Genomic DNA, 13,865 nt, shown 5'->3' with positions numbered 1-13,865 from the left:
CTGAAATAATATGTGACCTTTTGAAACAATTTAACAATATAGAATAAATTATCTCTTGGTATAAGGAGATAATTATCACCTCCAATCACTAAAATCATGACATGTGTTCTATTTAATTATTTTGAACAAAAACTATTTCTAAGACTAAACAAATAATACACATGTCATACTTTTATTGACCAGAGGAGAAAAATTATCTCATGGTATGAAGATATATTTTATTCTCTTAACAACATTACAAAGTTGATATTTGGTTCTTCTTACCCTACATCAAACTTGTATTTGAGAGAAATGTGGACTATAAAGTGTCTTTTCAACTCTATCTTAACAAATGAAAATTTAATGATTCAACAAGTAGCTCGCAACATGAAAGCCAATTTTGAAAAGTATTGGAGTGACTATACTATGGTATTAGCATTTGGGGCTATTCTTGATCCATCTAAAAAACTTGATTTTGTGCAATGTTTATATGAAGAAGTTGTTCCATTTTATGTGGAGAAGGTGAATCAAAGCAAAATTAATTTGTATAGACTTAACAATGAGTATGTCAATAAGGATAATCAATCCAATGAGAGTCATTCACAAATGCAAGCTTCATCTTCATTAGGAGGAGGAAAATGAAAGAAGTTTCAAGTACCCTTATATCAAGCCCATGTAAGTTGATTTTATAAATTTTTTATAACTATTTCATTTTTCATTATATGCATGTATAGTTGAATAAATTTGGCTATTTATTTTGAAGTTTGAACAACATAAGAACACAAAGAGAGCAACCTCTCGTGAGAAAAATGAACTTGAGAAAAATGTGTGTTTTGATGTTTTATCTTATTGGAAGGGTTGAAGTCGTGCATGTCCTGCTCTTTCAGAGATGGCATGTAATGTATTAAGTATTCCAATAACTAACAATTGCATTGAATTATGCTTTTAGCATTAGTGCTCGAGTTTTAAACAAGTATAGAAGTTCTTTAAATGATGGAAGAGTTCAAGCTCTCTTGTGCACGGGTAGTTGGTTGAATGGTTTTATTGGTAAGTTATTTTTTTAACTTCAAATTCTCCTATACACTTTAAATTAATCATTCAACTTTATTAACATAGTTAATTTTTTATTGTAGAATATGATAATGAAGAAGATGATAATGAACGAGATGTCATTGATATTGAAGATGTAAAACTTTCTCTTAGAGGTTTACAATCAATTTTCAATCTAATGAATGAGAAAAAGAATATTGATTTTGTTGGATCTACGTGTTTTCTATTTTCTAGTACTTTCTCATTACTATGAATTTATTATTTTATCTAAAGTGTAACGATTTAATATTTTGACAATTGCATTATTTATGATTTAGCAATTTAGGACCTTTTAAAGCATTTTAATAGAAGATGCAACAAAAAATGTCACAATTGTTTACTTTATTATAATTTTTGTATAAATAGGTTGTGAAATGTGACTTAAGTTATTTAAATTTTTAGCAAAAAGTTACTCGAGTTGGCATGCCACAATCCACAGCCCACTTTGGTGGGTCTAGATAACAATTTAAGAGACATAAAATCTAATCGAACTTTTTAGTTCGACCTACTCTAGCCTAAACTAAAAGTAGACTAGCCCAAATCTGTCCTTATTATAGCTCATTTTGATAAAAGTGTAAAATATGTATACTGACAGTGTAAAGATTTATACACATGTACACTATCATTCATCCTTCATTTGGATTACTTTTTTTGAAATGTCAACAATAATTAAACATTAATAATGAATGATACAATGATAGTGTATAAATCTTGTACACGACTGTATACATCTTTTTCTCTTTTGATAAATCTATTTTGTAGGATTGAATTGACTATAATCTCTAAATTTAATACAAATTTACATTTCTTAGTTTACTTGCTGTATGAAAGCATTAAATTGTCGGTAATAAATTAAACGGTTGTGAGGAAATGCCAAGCAATTATACTAGCATCGGAGAAATGCACGGACCATGTTGTAATTGATTAGCAGCGTGGCCACTGACGCATAATTAAAGCAACTTCACTGTGGGGCCATTATGTCATTTGGTGCATTTATAAGAGCTCTTCCATTTGTGGCAATTTCAAAGCATTCTAACAACCATTTCCACAAACTATAATGGCTTCATCGTCACTTCCATCTTTAGTGTTTGAAGTTAATAGGAAAGAGCCAGAGCTAGTAGCTCCAGCAAAACCAACCCCTCATGAAGTGAAACTACTCTCAGACATAGATGACCAAGATAGCCTACGTTTCCAAATCCCAGTGATACAATTCTATCGATATGACCCATCATTGGCAGGGAAAGACCCTGTTGATGTGATTAGAAAGGCACTGGCCAAAACATTAGTGTTTTATTACCCTTTTGCAGGTAGGCTTAGGGAAGGACCTAGTAGGAAACTCATGGTGGATTGTAGTGGGGAGGGTGTGTTATTTATTGAGGCTGATGCAGATGTAACACTTAACCAATTTGGTGATGCTCTTCAACCTCCATTTCCATGTTGGGAGGAGCTCCTTTATGATGTTCCTGGCTCTCAAGGAGTCCTCAACACTCCCTTGCTGCTTATACAGGTATGCAAAGGGTAATTGAAACGGGTATTTTAAATTGTAGTTACATTTATTGTTGTGGTTAATGTGATTGTGATTACAATTTTTACGATTATAGTAACTTTAATCATTGCAATGTGGATTATGACAATTGTAGTGTAAACCATAATTAGAGTAGGATACAATTATAATATGGTCCCAATTTGAATCATTTATTTAAACTAATTATTGCTCTCAGTTATATATATATATATTTGGTTCTTTGGAAAATTTTCTTTTTTTATTTAGTTTCTGAATATTTTCCTGTACAAATATTGGTGCTTTTGATTTTCTTTGTGATAAGGATGACAAAGGACAATAACAGTGCACCGGAGATAAAACCTTGTCCACTGGTTTAATAGAGGATAAAAAAGATTAGTTTTGTAAGAAAAATTATATATATTCATATTAAATTCTTCTATTAATTCTTCTAAAAAATTGATATATAAAATAAAGTAAGATTTTATTTATTAATGATTGATTTATAAATGATATATATTATTTTTTGTGGGGTATGTAATTTAACAGGGAGATATCATAAAACAATGTTTTATACGGCACTTAAATTTCTCTTCAAATCAAAGAGAACATAATTTTTTTTCTGTTTTATGTTGCCCACATATTCTAAGCAAAGGAAAAGGCATGTTAAATGTTTGAAAATGAAAGGTTTGATTTTTGTCTTTCAATAATGACGTCACAAACCTATCGTCACTTAAAAGATGACTTAGACTAAAACACAATATTGAAATATTTATGGATGAAAATCAATAAAAAAGTTATTTTGTTATACATCTCATATATTTAAAATATATATATGTATTCCAATACAAATTGGAACTAAGAAATATAGAAGCTTGAATCGGAAAGCTAATATAATATTCTTAAAAGTACTACCTATATTGTATCTTTGTTAATATAAGAAACAATTTACAAATTTTCCACAGTTCTCTGTATAAGCCAAGCCACCTTATCTTATTTATAAGCATTAATAATTCTCTTATTTATCATTTATTCATAACTAAAAAATAATAAACTTGGGAAATTACCAAGAAATTCTAAGAGATATAATTTTTTTTTTAAAAGTTACTATCCTTAATTTAGTTTAAAACGCCTAATAATAAGGATGAGAGGATATAATAGAAATTAAATACTATCTATATAACTGGAAGAATATAGTTTTTATAATTTTTTAATTTGAAAATAAATAAAGATTAAAAAGTTTAAAAATATTTTAGTATCACATATTAAGAGGATCTGGTCAAACTACAATAAATCATAACTATATTAAATTTTAAAAAATATATAATTTTTATGTTAAAATTGCAGGTAACACGTCTCAAGTGTGGTGGCTTCATCTTTGCCCTACGGCTAAACCACACTATGAGCGATGCAGCTAGCTTGGTCCAATTCATGACAGCGGTGGGTGAAATGGCTCAGGGAGCTACTGAACCTTCAATTCTACCGGTGTGGCGTAGGGAGCTTCTGAATGCAAGGGACCCACCAAGAGTAACATGTACCCATCGAGAATACGAGCAAGTTCCTGATACTAAAGGAACCATTATCCCTTTGGATGATATGGCTCATCGCTCCTTCTTCTTTGGTCCAACTGAGGTAGTGAAAGAAATAAGATTGAGATTCATTTACTTTAGTAATAATTTAAAAAACTTCCTCATATCTTAGTCGGCGTATAAAAATCTAAGTAATTACATAAACTATTAGATTTTTATAGAATTAATAATTAAAATATGTAATAAATTTTTTAAGTTTTCTACTATAAGTGATCCCCTCTCAAAAAGTAAATGGAAAGATTTCTTATTTAAATAAACTAAAATAACTTTCACCTACAAAGAAAATGTTTTTAACGAATTGTTTTTGTGGATTTGTTTACATAAAATATTTAGTGTCTTTGCTAGAAATTTTAAAATTAGATTATAATTTACATAAAAAATCGGATGCTCTTTTTTTAAACAAGCTTTTATTTGAAGATTATAAAATATGTTTTTGTAAAACTAAAACCGTTAAACTTAGCATGTTTTTGGCAATAGTTTCCAAACATGTTTAAGTGATGACACCCCACTTTTATATAAACAAAAGCTTCCAAAAACTAGCTCTACCAAATTAAGAAGGTTTTAATTAAAATAATTTACACTGACATTAATTAATATTTGATAGTTACACTGATATTTATTAATATTTGATAGTTATGCCTTAATTTTATAATAACTACTAAAAATAGCAACAAATGACAAATTGAAATAACATTATTATATGTAGGTGTAAAATTCTTTGGAACTAGATTTTTATAATAATTAAAAACTTAAGAAATTGTTTTTTAAATACTTACATTTCACATCAATATCATAGAATATATTAATTTATGTCTATATCAAAATATCATCACATTTTAAGGTGACTAATTCATACATCATGTCCATGTTAGATAAGTATGTCAAACCCTGTGGAATCTTATTCTTAACTAATTTGATTCCTAAACCAACACCAATTTTGTTCTTATAATATTAGGAAAAAACCACAAAATAATCCACAAAAATAAAAAATATGAGTTAAATTAGTTATTTGTAACATTTTAATCTTATAAAATTATTTTGACTCGTTTATAATCTTTTGAAGATCAAATTATTATGCACGAAAACTTATAAGTATTAGACACTCAAAATAAATTTGACTATACATAGAAAAACAATTGAGAAATTAGTTACAAATTTGTACAGGTAGCTGCAATTCGACATCTGATTCCACCCCACCAACACAAGTGTTCCAACTTCGAAATCCTTACCGCATGCCTCTGGCGTTGCAGAACAATCGCTTTGCAACCCGAAAATGATGAAGAAGTTCGCATTATTTGTATAGTAAACGCTCGTTCCAAGTTTAACCCTCCATTACCACGTGGTTACTACGGCAACGCTTTCGCTTTTCCGGTGGCTGTCACCACCGCAGGAAAGCTTAGTGAGAATCCACTAGGCTATGCATTAGAGTTAGTGAGGAAAGCAAAAGCTGATGTGACTGAAGAGTACATGCATTCTGTGGCGGATTTAATGGTCACTAAAGACCGACCACATTTTACTGTGGTCAGGTCTTATCTAGTGTCAGATGTGACACGTGCTGGGTTTGGCGATGTGGATTTTGGTTGGGGGAAAGCTGTTTATGGTGGACCTGCTAAGGGAGGTGTTGGAGCAATACCTGGTGTTGCTAGTTTTTATATACCCTTTGAGAATGCTAAAGGTGAGGATGGTTTGGTAATTCCAGTTTGTTTGCCTTCAGAAGCAATGGAGAGGTTTGTTAAAGAGTTGGATAATGTTCTTAAGAACAATCATGTCCAACAACCTATGTCAAGTTTAATTGTCTCTTCGTTATAGGTTTATGAACATAAAAGAAGAAAAGACAATGCCCCTTTAGATTGATGCCTCAATAGAGGAAGTTAAATGTGGCGTCTATGTTTAACCAAAAAAAAAGCATCTATGTATTATAAACATCACTGGGTACTTGTTCCATTTGAATAAGTTTATAAGTTGAGTTTTGGTAGAAAATAAATGAAAATAAAAAACTTTAGATGCATCCTAGAAATATATTTTATTACTTTGTTATGTTAAGAGCTTTGTCATGTGTATGGGAGGCTTTGAGCATGCTTCAGGCTTCATTTGATAAATAAAATGTTTTGATGAGTCGTGTTGCTTTTTATTCCATACGATTGGGAAGAGTGCTTGCTTTAGTTTTATAGATAGCTTTACAACTTGAATGGACTAGAAAGTATCGTCCAGCGTGAATTATTGCAACCATATGACGTGTCTAATTGATACTCTTGTATTTAAGGGAGAAAAAAGATTTGTACGAAGATACATACGTGAAGACAACCAATAAGTATGATATGTCATATGTGTTTCTATACAAGTTTTCCTTTTTAAGGGACATCATTTTATTATTCTTTTTAAAATTTAATATATATATATAGATATATGTAATATTAATTAAATATTTATACGTAGTTAATATATTATTCACAATCTATTTGTATTACTTTTATTTAAGAGTTAATAATAACTAAAATAATTGTAAATAATGTAGTGACAATATTTTACTGTCCGTATAGATATTTTTCTCTTCTTTTTATGCGGTTTATATTAAGTCAACATTTGGAAGGTTTAATATTGTAAAGAGGATTAATCCTGTTTTTTTCTTTATATATTTCTTTTTGTGAATTCTCTTATTATAAATTACATAATCATTTTATTATATTATACCTAATGCGCCCTTGCATAATAAGGCAGGTAGTAATAAGGTTCTATTACATGAAATATTATCTTATATCGATGAGAACGAAAAATACTATTCCAATTAAGAGAAAACGTGAAGAAATTATTTTTGTGGATGATATAGAGCAAAATTCAACAATATAATAAATAAAAAGGATTTAAAGACTGGAGAAATTGACAGTTCATTTAGTTGCTAGAATAATGAATAAAATATTTTGTCTTCTTTCTATATTATGAATAAAAACCTTTTTATGAAAATTCTTCATTTTATAATAAATGAATCATCCATACAAATATTCTCTAATATAAGATATTCAATCATGTGGGACAATTGTTTTAATGTGGAATCCTGACCACATTATAAGTTATAAATAACGTTTTGACTAAAGCAAAAACGTTGTGGCCATCTTATCTAACGTTGAATGTGAATTAAGTTTAAATCATATTTTATATCAATAATAATAAATCAAAAATAGAAAAAATAATAAATATTTAACTTTTTAATTAATATAATATTTTTTTATTGGTGTTTGATAAAAATTGAATCATAATTTGAGATAATAAATCTTGATTAATGAATGTGTACCACATGCATTTACGGTAGTTTAGTTATATGCAGACAAATAAATGTGTACGACGTGCAGTAATGCGCATTACAGGGTGTTTGGTTTAGAGTAAAGACATCTTGTTTCCTGTCCTTCAAAATTTTGGTGTACTAATGTCAAACAGAAAAAATATGTATGTGATAATAAGTTTATAAATTTTATACCTTATTATTGTATCATATATTATTTATATATAATTATTATTAACTCTTCAAAAAAATAACTCAAATTAATTGTAAATGATATAATAATTATCTATAAATATTTATACCATATTTCACGCATTTTAGAAATGGTCTGCCCAATATTTCAACTGATTGAATACTGGAAATGTCAGTAAACATGATGTTCCTAAATTTAAGAATGAGGGACAATATTTATAGACTTTTACACTCTTCATAGTGAATGCAATTTGGAAAATCTATTGTTAAAACCGTACAAGTTATCAAACCAGTTAGAGTATTGGTATATTGGTTCAGTGGTTCAACCGGTATATAAACCTATACCAAAAAAATTTCAAATAGGTAGATACTCAAATTTATAATACATATTCATAATCTACTCAAAATTCACATAAACAAGCAACTTTAAGTCTTTAACAAATTCAAAGTCTAAATTACAAAACATATATCAATCTAAAAGTATCACTTAACAACCGCAAAGTATAAATAAATAACACAAGTGTTACAAGCAAGGATAAAGAGATGAGAGGGGAAAATCAGATTGTTGAAGGAAAAGGACAAAACAAAATGAAGGAAGGACAATTGTCAAATAAGTCTCACATCATACAACCAAGGAGAGGCCAAAGAGTGAGAATTCCTAACATAAAATATTCTCTTTTGTCAGCATAAATAGGAGGAAGAGGTACTAAGAAGGGGGTGCAGAATTTGAGACAATTCCTTCTTCCCCCGTGGCATTCCTTGGAATGATTCCCCCTTAATAGTTTTCTTTCTTAAATTCCTAGAAGTGAGTACTGTGTGTAGTACATCACATAGTTAAACAAATATATTACTTGTATTGTTGGTACTTAGTAATACAAGTCTGAGCAATTATTTTTGAATTTAGCTTTCTTTCTCTTACAATCATTACATTTGGTGCTTTCATTGCTTACCATGTCAGAAAACACTCGTAAGAAAGGGTTGGAGGCTGCCATTAACAATCTCAATGCTACAATGCAAAAATTGGTGGAGGACGCCGACGCTCAACATAACGACTATGTCCAGGGCCGCCATGCTGATATGGCACGACTGGAACGAGTGGAAGCTCAACTCGGCACTCTCCAACTTACCTCCGCTTTTAATGGTAGTGTGAACTCTGAGGGTTCTTCACAGCGACACCAACCATTCTAGGTGAGAAATGTCAAGCTTGATTTTCCCAAATTTGACGGTTCGAAAGTTTTAAATTGGATTTTCAAAGCCGAACAATTCTTTGATTACTACTCCACATCGGACCACCATCGCCTTACCATCGCAGTGGTTCACATGGAGAAGGACGTTGTTCCTTGGTTTTAGATGATGACTCGTAACAATCCTTTTCACTCATGGGGTGCCCTTACACATGCCTTAGAACTTGAATATGGACCTTCCCCTTTTGTATCTCCCAAACCAGCCCTGTTCAAACACACCCAACTCACCACCGTTAGTGCGTCTTACACTCCCTTCACCTCCCTTGCTAATCGTTCTCATGGCCTTAGCCATGATGCTCTTCTCGACTGCTTTATTAGTGGCTTAAAACCAGAGATCTCTAGAGAAGTAGTTGCCCAAACCCCCCTCCCTTTCTAAAGCTTTTTCCCTTGCCAAATTGTTTGAAGAAAAATATAACCCTTCCACCAAGCCCAATTATCAGCCCAATGGACCATACTCCTTTTCCAACACTACAACCCGAAACACCAACCCCATCCTACCCAACCCGGTAACCCGCCCTAACCCACAAATACTCACCCCTCGCCAACATCCTATTCGTAGCATTACTCATACCAAAATTCAACTCCGACGTGATAAAGGATTATGTTTCTATTGTGATGACAAATTCTCTCCTACCCACCGCTGGCCTAACAAGCATTTTCTGCTTTTGCAAGTTGATGAATTGGATAATGCGTTGCTGGACAATGACTCACCTGATTCCAGTGCAAGTCCTCCGGTACCGGAGGACAACACCGAACATCACTTATCTTTCAATGCTCTTAAAGGTACTCATGGGGCTGGTATTCTTCGTTTTCAAGGACATATTCAGGGTATTCAAATCCAGGTTTTGTTGGATAGTGGGAGTTCTGATAACTTCCTTCAGCCTCGTAGTGCTCAATGTTTGAAAATCCCAGTTCAGGAATCACCCCGATTTCAGGTTTTGGTGGGTAACGGCAGCAGCCTCACGACTTCAGGGTTCATACCTGACCTTCCTGTTACAATCCAAGGTCATATACTCCACCTTCATGTCTACTTGCTCCCAACCACTAGTGTCGATTTGGTTTTGGGAGCCTCTTGGCTAAAGACTTTGGGATCTCATGTGTCCGACAATGATGCTTTATCCATCAAGTTTTATTTGAACAACAAATTTATCACCCTCATTGGCGAGTCTTCAACAGAACCTGGGCAGGCCCAATTTCACCAGATTCGTCGATTGTAGCATACTCACTCTATGGACGCATCCTACACTCTTCAGTTCCACTCCCTTTCAGAACATAAAAATGTTGATGCTCTAGTTGATGTCCCTGAGGATTTGGCAGCTTTACTTCGCTCTTATTGGCATATCTTTGATGAACCCATAGGGTTACCTCCTCTGAGAGTTCAGGACCATTCTATTACTTTACTTGTTGGCAGCAATCCGGTTAAGGTCAAACCTTAGAGGTACCCTCATTGTCAGAAATCTGAAATTGATCGGATGGTTTCCGATATGCTCAATCAAGGTATTATCCAGCCAAATACAAGCCCTTTCTCTTCACTTGTTTTACTAGTTAAGAAGAAAGATGGTTTGTGGCGTTTTTGTACGGATTATAGGGCTCTAAATGCAATCACTATCAATGATAGTTTTCCAATTCCGACTGTTGATGAGATGCTTGATGAATTATTTGGAGCTTCCTATTTTTCGAAATTGGATTTACGGTCGGGATATCACCAAATTCTTGTTACTTTTGAGGATCGCCATAAAACGACATTCCCTACTCACCTTGGGTTGTATGAATGGCTTGTTATGCCGTTCGGGCTCTCTAATGCCCCGACTACATTCCAAAGTCTTATGAATTCTATTTTTAAAGAACAACTCCGCAAGAATGTGTTGGTTTTTTTTATGACATTCTTGTGTATAGCCCAACTTGGTCTTCTCATTTGGAGCATCTCGAAGTGGTTCTCAACCTATTGCAGCAACATGTCTTATTTGCCAAATTTTCGAAATGCTCTTTCGGTTGCACCATTGTGGACTACTTGGGACATACTTTCTCCAGCCAAGGTGTAGAGATGGATAAATCTAAAATTCAGGCTGCCGTGGAATGGACAATTCCTACTACTGTCAAGCAACTACGAGGATTCTTGGGCTTATCAGGTTATTACCGGCGGTTTATCAATAACTATGCTGCAATTGCTACTCCACTTACTTCCTTATTAAAGAAGGATGCATTTTAGTGGACTTAGGAGGCAACTGAGGCTTTCAATAATCTTAAGCACGTCGTTACACAAGCACCGGTACTCTCCCTTCCTAATTTTACTATGCCTTTCACTTTGGAAACCGACACAACTGGTACTGGAATCAGGGCTGTCCTTAGCCAAGCTCACCATCTTATTGCATATTTCTCAAAAAAAATGTGCCCCAGGATGCAAAAGCAATATGCGTATATACGTGAATTGTATGCAATCACCGAGGATTTGGGGAAATTTCGTCATTATTTGATTGGTCACAAGTTTGTTATTAAAAATGATCAAAGAAGCTTAAAAGCCATCACTGGTCAGTCCATTCATACTCCAGAACAACAAAATTGGCTCCACAAATTTATTGGGTATGACTTTACAATTGAGTATAAGCCCGGAAAAGAAAACATCACAGCTGATAGTTTGTCTCGTTCATTCTGTATATCATTAATAGTGCCTATGCCACAATTGATCTCCTTGAGTCATCAAGCTGTCACTGATGATCCTCTTCTAGCTGACATCCGCAATCAATGTTTCTTAGGTACTAATTATGCAACTCAATATCATGTTAAGCATGATATCCTATTTTGGAAGAACCGAATAGTGGTGCCACAACAGCCTGCACTGATCCAAATCATTCTCAAAGAGTTTCACTCTTCCCCTTTGGGGGGTCATGCCGGTGTACACGAACTAAAGCTTGAATTACTACTCAATTTTTCTGGTCTACTATGACCAAGGATATTAAGGAGTTTGTGTCTCAATGCTTGATTTGTCAACAAGCCAAACATTCAAATGCTATGCCTGCGGGACTTTTGCAGCCACTTCCAATTCCAACTCAGATTTGGAAAGACGTTGCTATAGATTATATAACGGGCCTTCCATTGTCGAATTCATACACTGTGATACTAGTGGTTGTTGATAGATTATCAAAATATAGTCATTTTCTTCCCTTGAAGGCTGATTATAACAGTGCCAAAGTTGCTGAAAATTTTCTCACTAATATTGTTAAACTTCACGGCTTTCCCAAATCTATTGTGTCACACAGAGACAAGGTTTTCACTAGCCAATTTTGGAGGCATTTGTTTCACTTAAGCGGCACCACTTTGGCAATGAGTACCGCCTACCACCTCCAAACCGATGGTCAGTCCGAAGCTGTCAATAAATGCTTGTAGCTTTACCTCTATTGTTTCACGAGCCACAACCCGCGCTCTTGGTCCAAAATGTAGCCATGGGCTGAATTCAGGCTAGAGCATAATCACATATGAGGCTTTTAAGGTTAAGGAGCTCTCTTTTAATTCCTTTGCAGAAGATAAGTATGTCATTTGCATAAGGAACATGAGATGGAGTTTGAATTCTCTTAGGCCCAGAGATGGAACTAAGTTTCCTTGACCTCACCAATTCAGAGAGTCCTCTCCTTAACCCATCCTTAGTCAAACAAAACAGAAGAGGAGAAAGAGGATCCCCATGTCTAACTCCTCTTTTACAACCAAAGAAACCAACTACATGACCCTTTAAATTTATAGAAAGCTTGGTAGAGTAAAGAATCACTTTGATCCAAAAGCTTTAAAAGTATATAGCAAGAAATACCAATCAATTGTATCAAAAGCCTTCTTGATGTCAAGCTTGATTATAAGATTTCCCCCAAATATTTATAGTCCAACAAGTTAGTTGCTTCTGAAGCAAGGTAAATGCAATCATGTATATGCCTTCCTTTGATGAAACCTCTGTTAGGCATCAGTGGTCTAGGAACACCTAGAAGGGGGGTTGAATAGGTGTAGTGGTTAAAAATTCCCGCTTCTTGATCAAAAACTCAACTGCTAGAAAAACAGTCCAGTTAATCGATTAACAGCATGGTTTAATCGATTAACTATTGTACATAATAGAATGACTAAACAGGAAAATTGCACAGTGATGAAAACACAATTGAACAGATATACTTCAAATATTTTTATGCACAAATATTAAGTATATGGCAGTAAACAAATATCCGACTTTTCAATTACAGATTCAATTTATCATGGCAAAAGAAGATAAAGAGAGAAATAACAGTGCAAAAAGGATTTTTATCCTGGTTCGTTTGCGGTCCACTGCAAACTACATCCAGGCCTCCCCTTCTGGATCAGGGAGATCTTCTTTCTTCAGAATATTGAATTAAGGATACAAATACCAATCCAATTACAAGCACATAGGACGCTCCCTTCTTGAAATCTTGGATCTCTAAAACTTGGTTTGACTCTACCCTTTCGCCTATTGAGAAAACCTTTCTCGCGAACTAGCCCAAGCCAAGAATCTTATCCTCAAATCAAGACCTCCCTGTCTTGGTGAAGAACTTCAATCTCTATGATGATCTCACACCAAGAGACAAATCTAGACTACACAAAAAACACGTTTAAACATCAAGGTATACTAAGCACAAAAATGCTTAAAATATTAGAAGATAAAGACTCAAAGATTAACCCCTTTTCTAATCACTTAAGCCATCAATATAAGAATGAGTTAATCAATATCAGTATACAAATGATTTCTTTCTATCAGAATCTAATGCATGATCATGTGAGTAATATAAAAATGCATATGAAACTATGCGAAAACAGAAAGCATGTTATAGCAAAAACAACATAATCTCTCTTCCCACACATGCAACTCTCTTGCAGAAAAATAGTAAAACACGTATGCAAAATGCTCTCTAAACAACCCTATACAATAGAATGCAATGCTATGGGTTTCTGAGTAAAGCCTCGTATTTATAGCATGGAGAATAAGTGGTTTCATCCATTGCAAA

General features: G+C 33.4%; 1 protein-coding gene across 1 annotated transcript; it reads left to right on the top strand.

Moving 5' to 3' along the window:
- Positions 2,075-6,006, top strand: LOC109325685 (benzyl alcohol O-benzoyltransferase-like). The gene is made up of 3 exons (XM_019558187.1): positions 2,075-2,575; positions 3,917-4,201; positions 5,323-6,006. Exons 1-3 carry the CDS (start codon positions 2,126-2,128, stop codon positions 5,965-5,967), a joined length of 1,380 nt encoding a protein of 459 aa, XP_019413732.1. The 5' UTR covers positions 2,075-2,125; the 3' UTR covers positions 5,968-6,006.

Source organism: Lupinus angustifolius, chromosome LG13, assembly GCF_001865875.1.
Source record: "Lupinus angustifolius cultivar Tanjil chromosome LG13, LupAngTanjil_v1.0, whole genome shotgun sequence".
NCBI classification, from domain to species: Eukaryota; Viridiplantae; Streptophyta; class Magnoliopsida; order Fabales; family Fabaceae; genus Lupinus; species Lupinus angustifolius.
The sequence above is the reverse complement of the archived record's forward strand: the minus strand, read 5'-3'. Positions and strand labels throughout refer to the sequence as shown.

Coding starts and splice junctions, on each gene's coding strand:
- LOC109325685 (XM_019558187.1), top strand. CDS start 2,126: ATGGCTTCATCGTCACTTCCATCTTTAGTGTTTGAAGTTAATAGGAAA. Junction 2,576..3,916: donor CTCCCTTGCTGCTTATACAG/GTATGCAAAGGG, acceptor TTAAAATTGCAG/GTAACACGTCTCAAGTGTGG. Junction 4,202..5,322: donor TCTTCTTTGGTCCAACTGAG/GTAGTGAAAGAA, acceptor AAATTTGTACAG/GTAGCTGCAATTCGACATCT.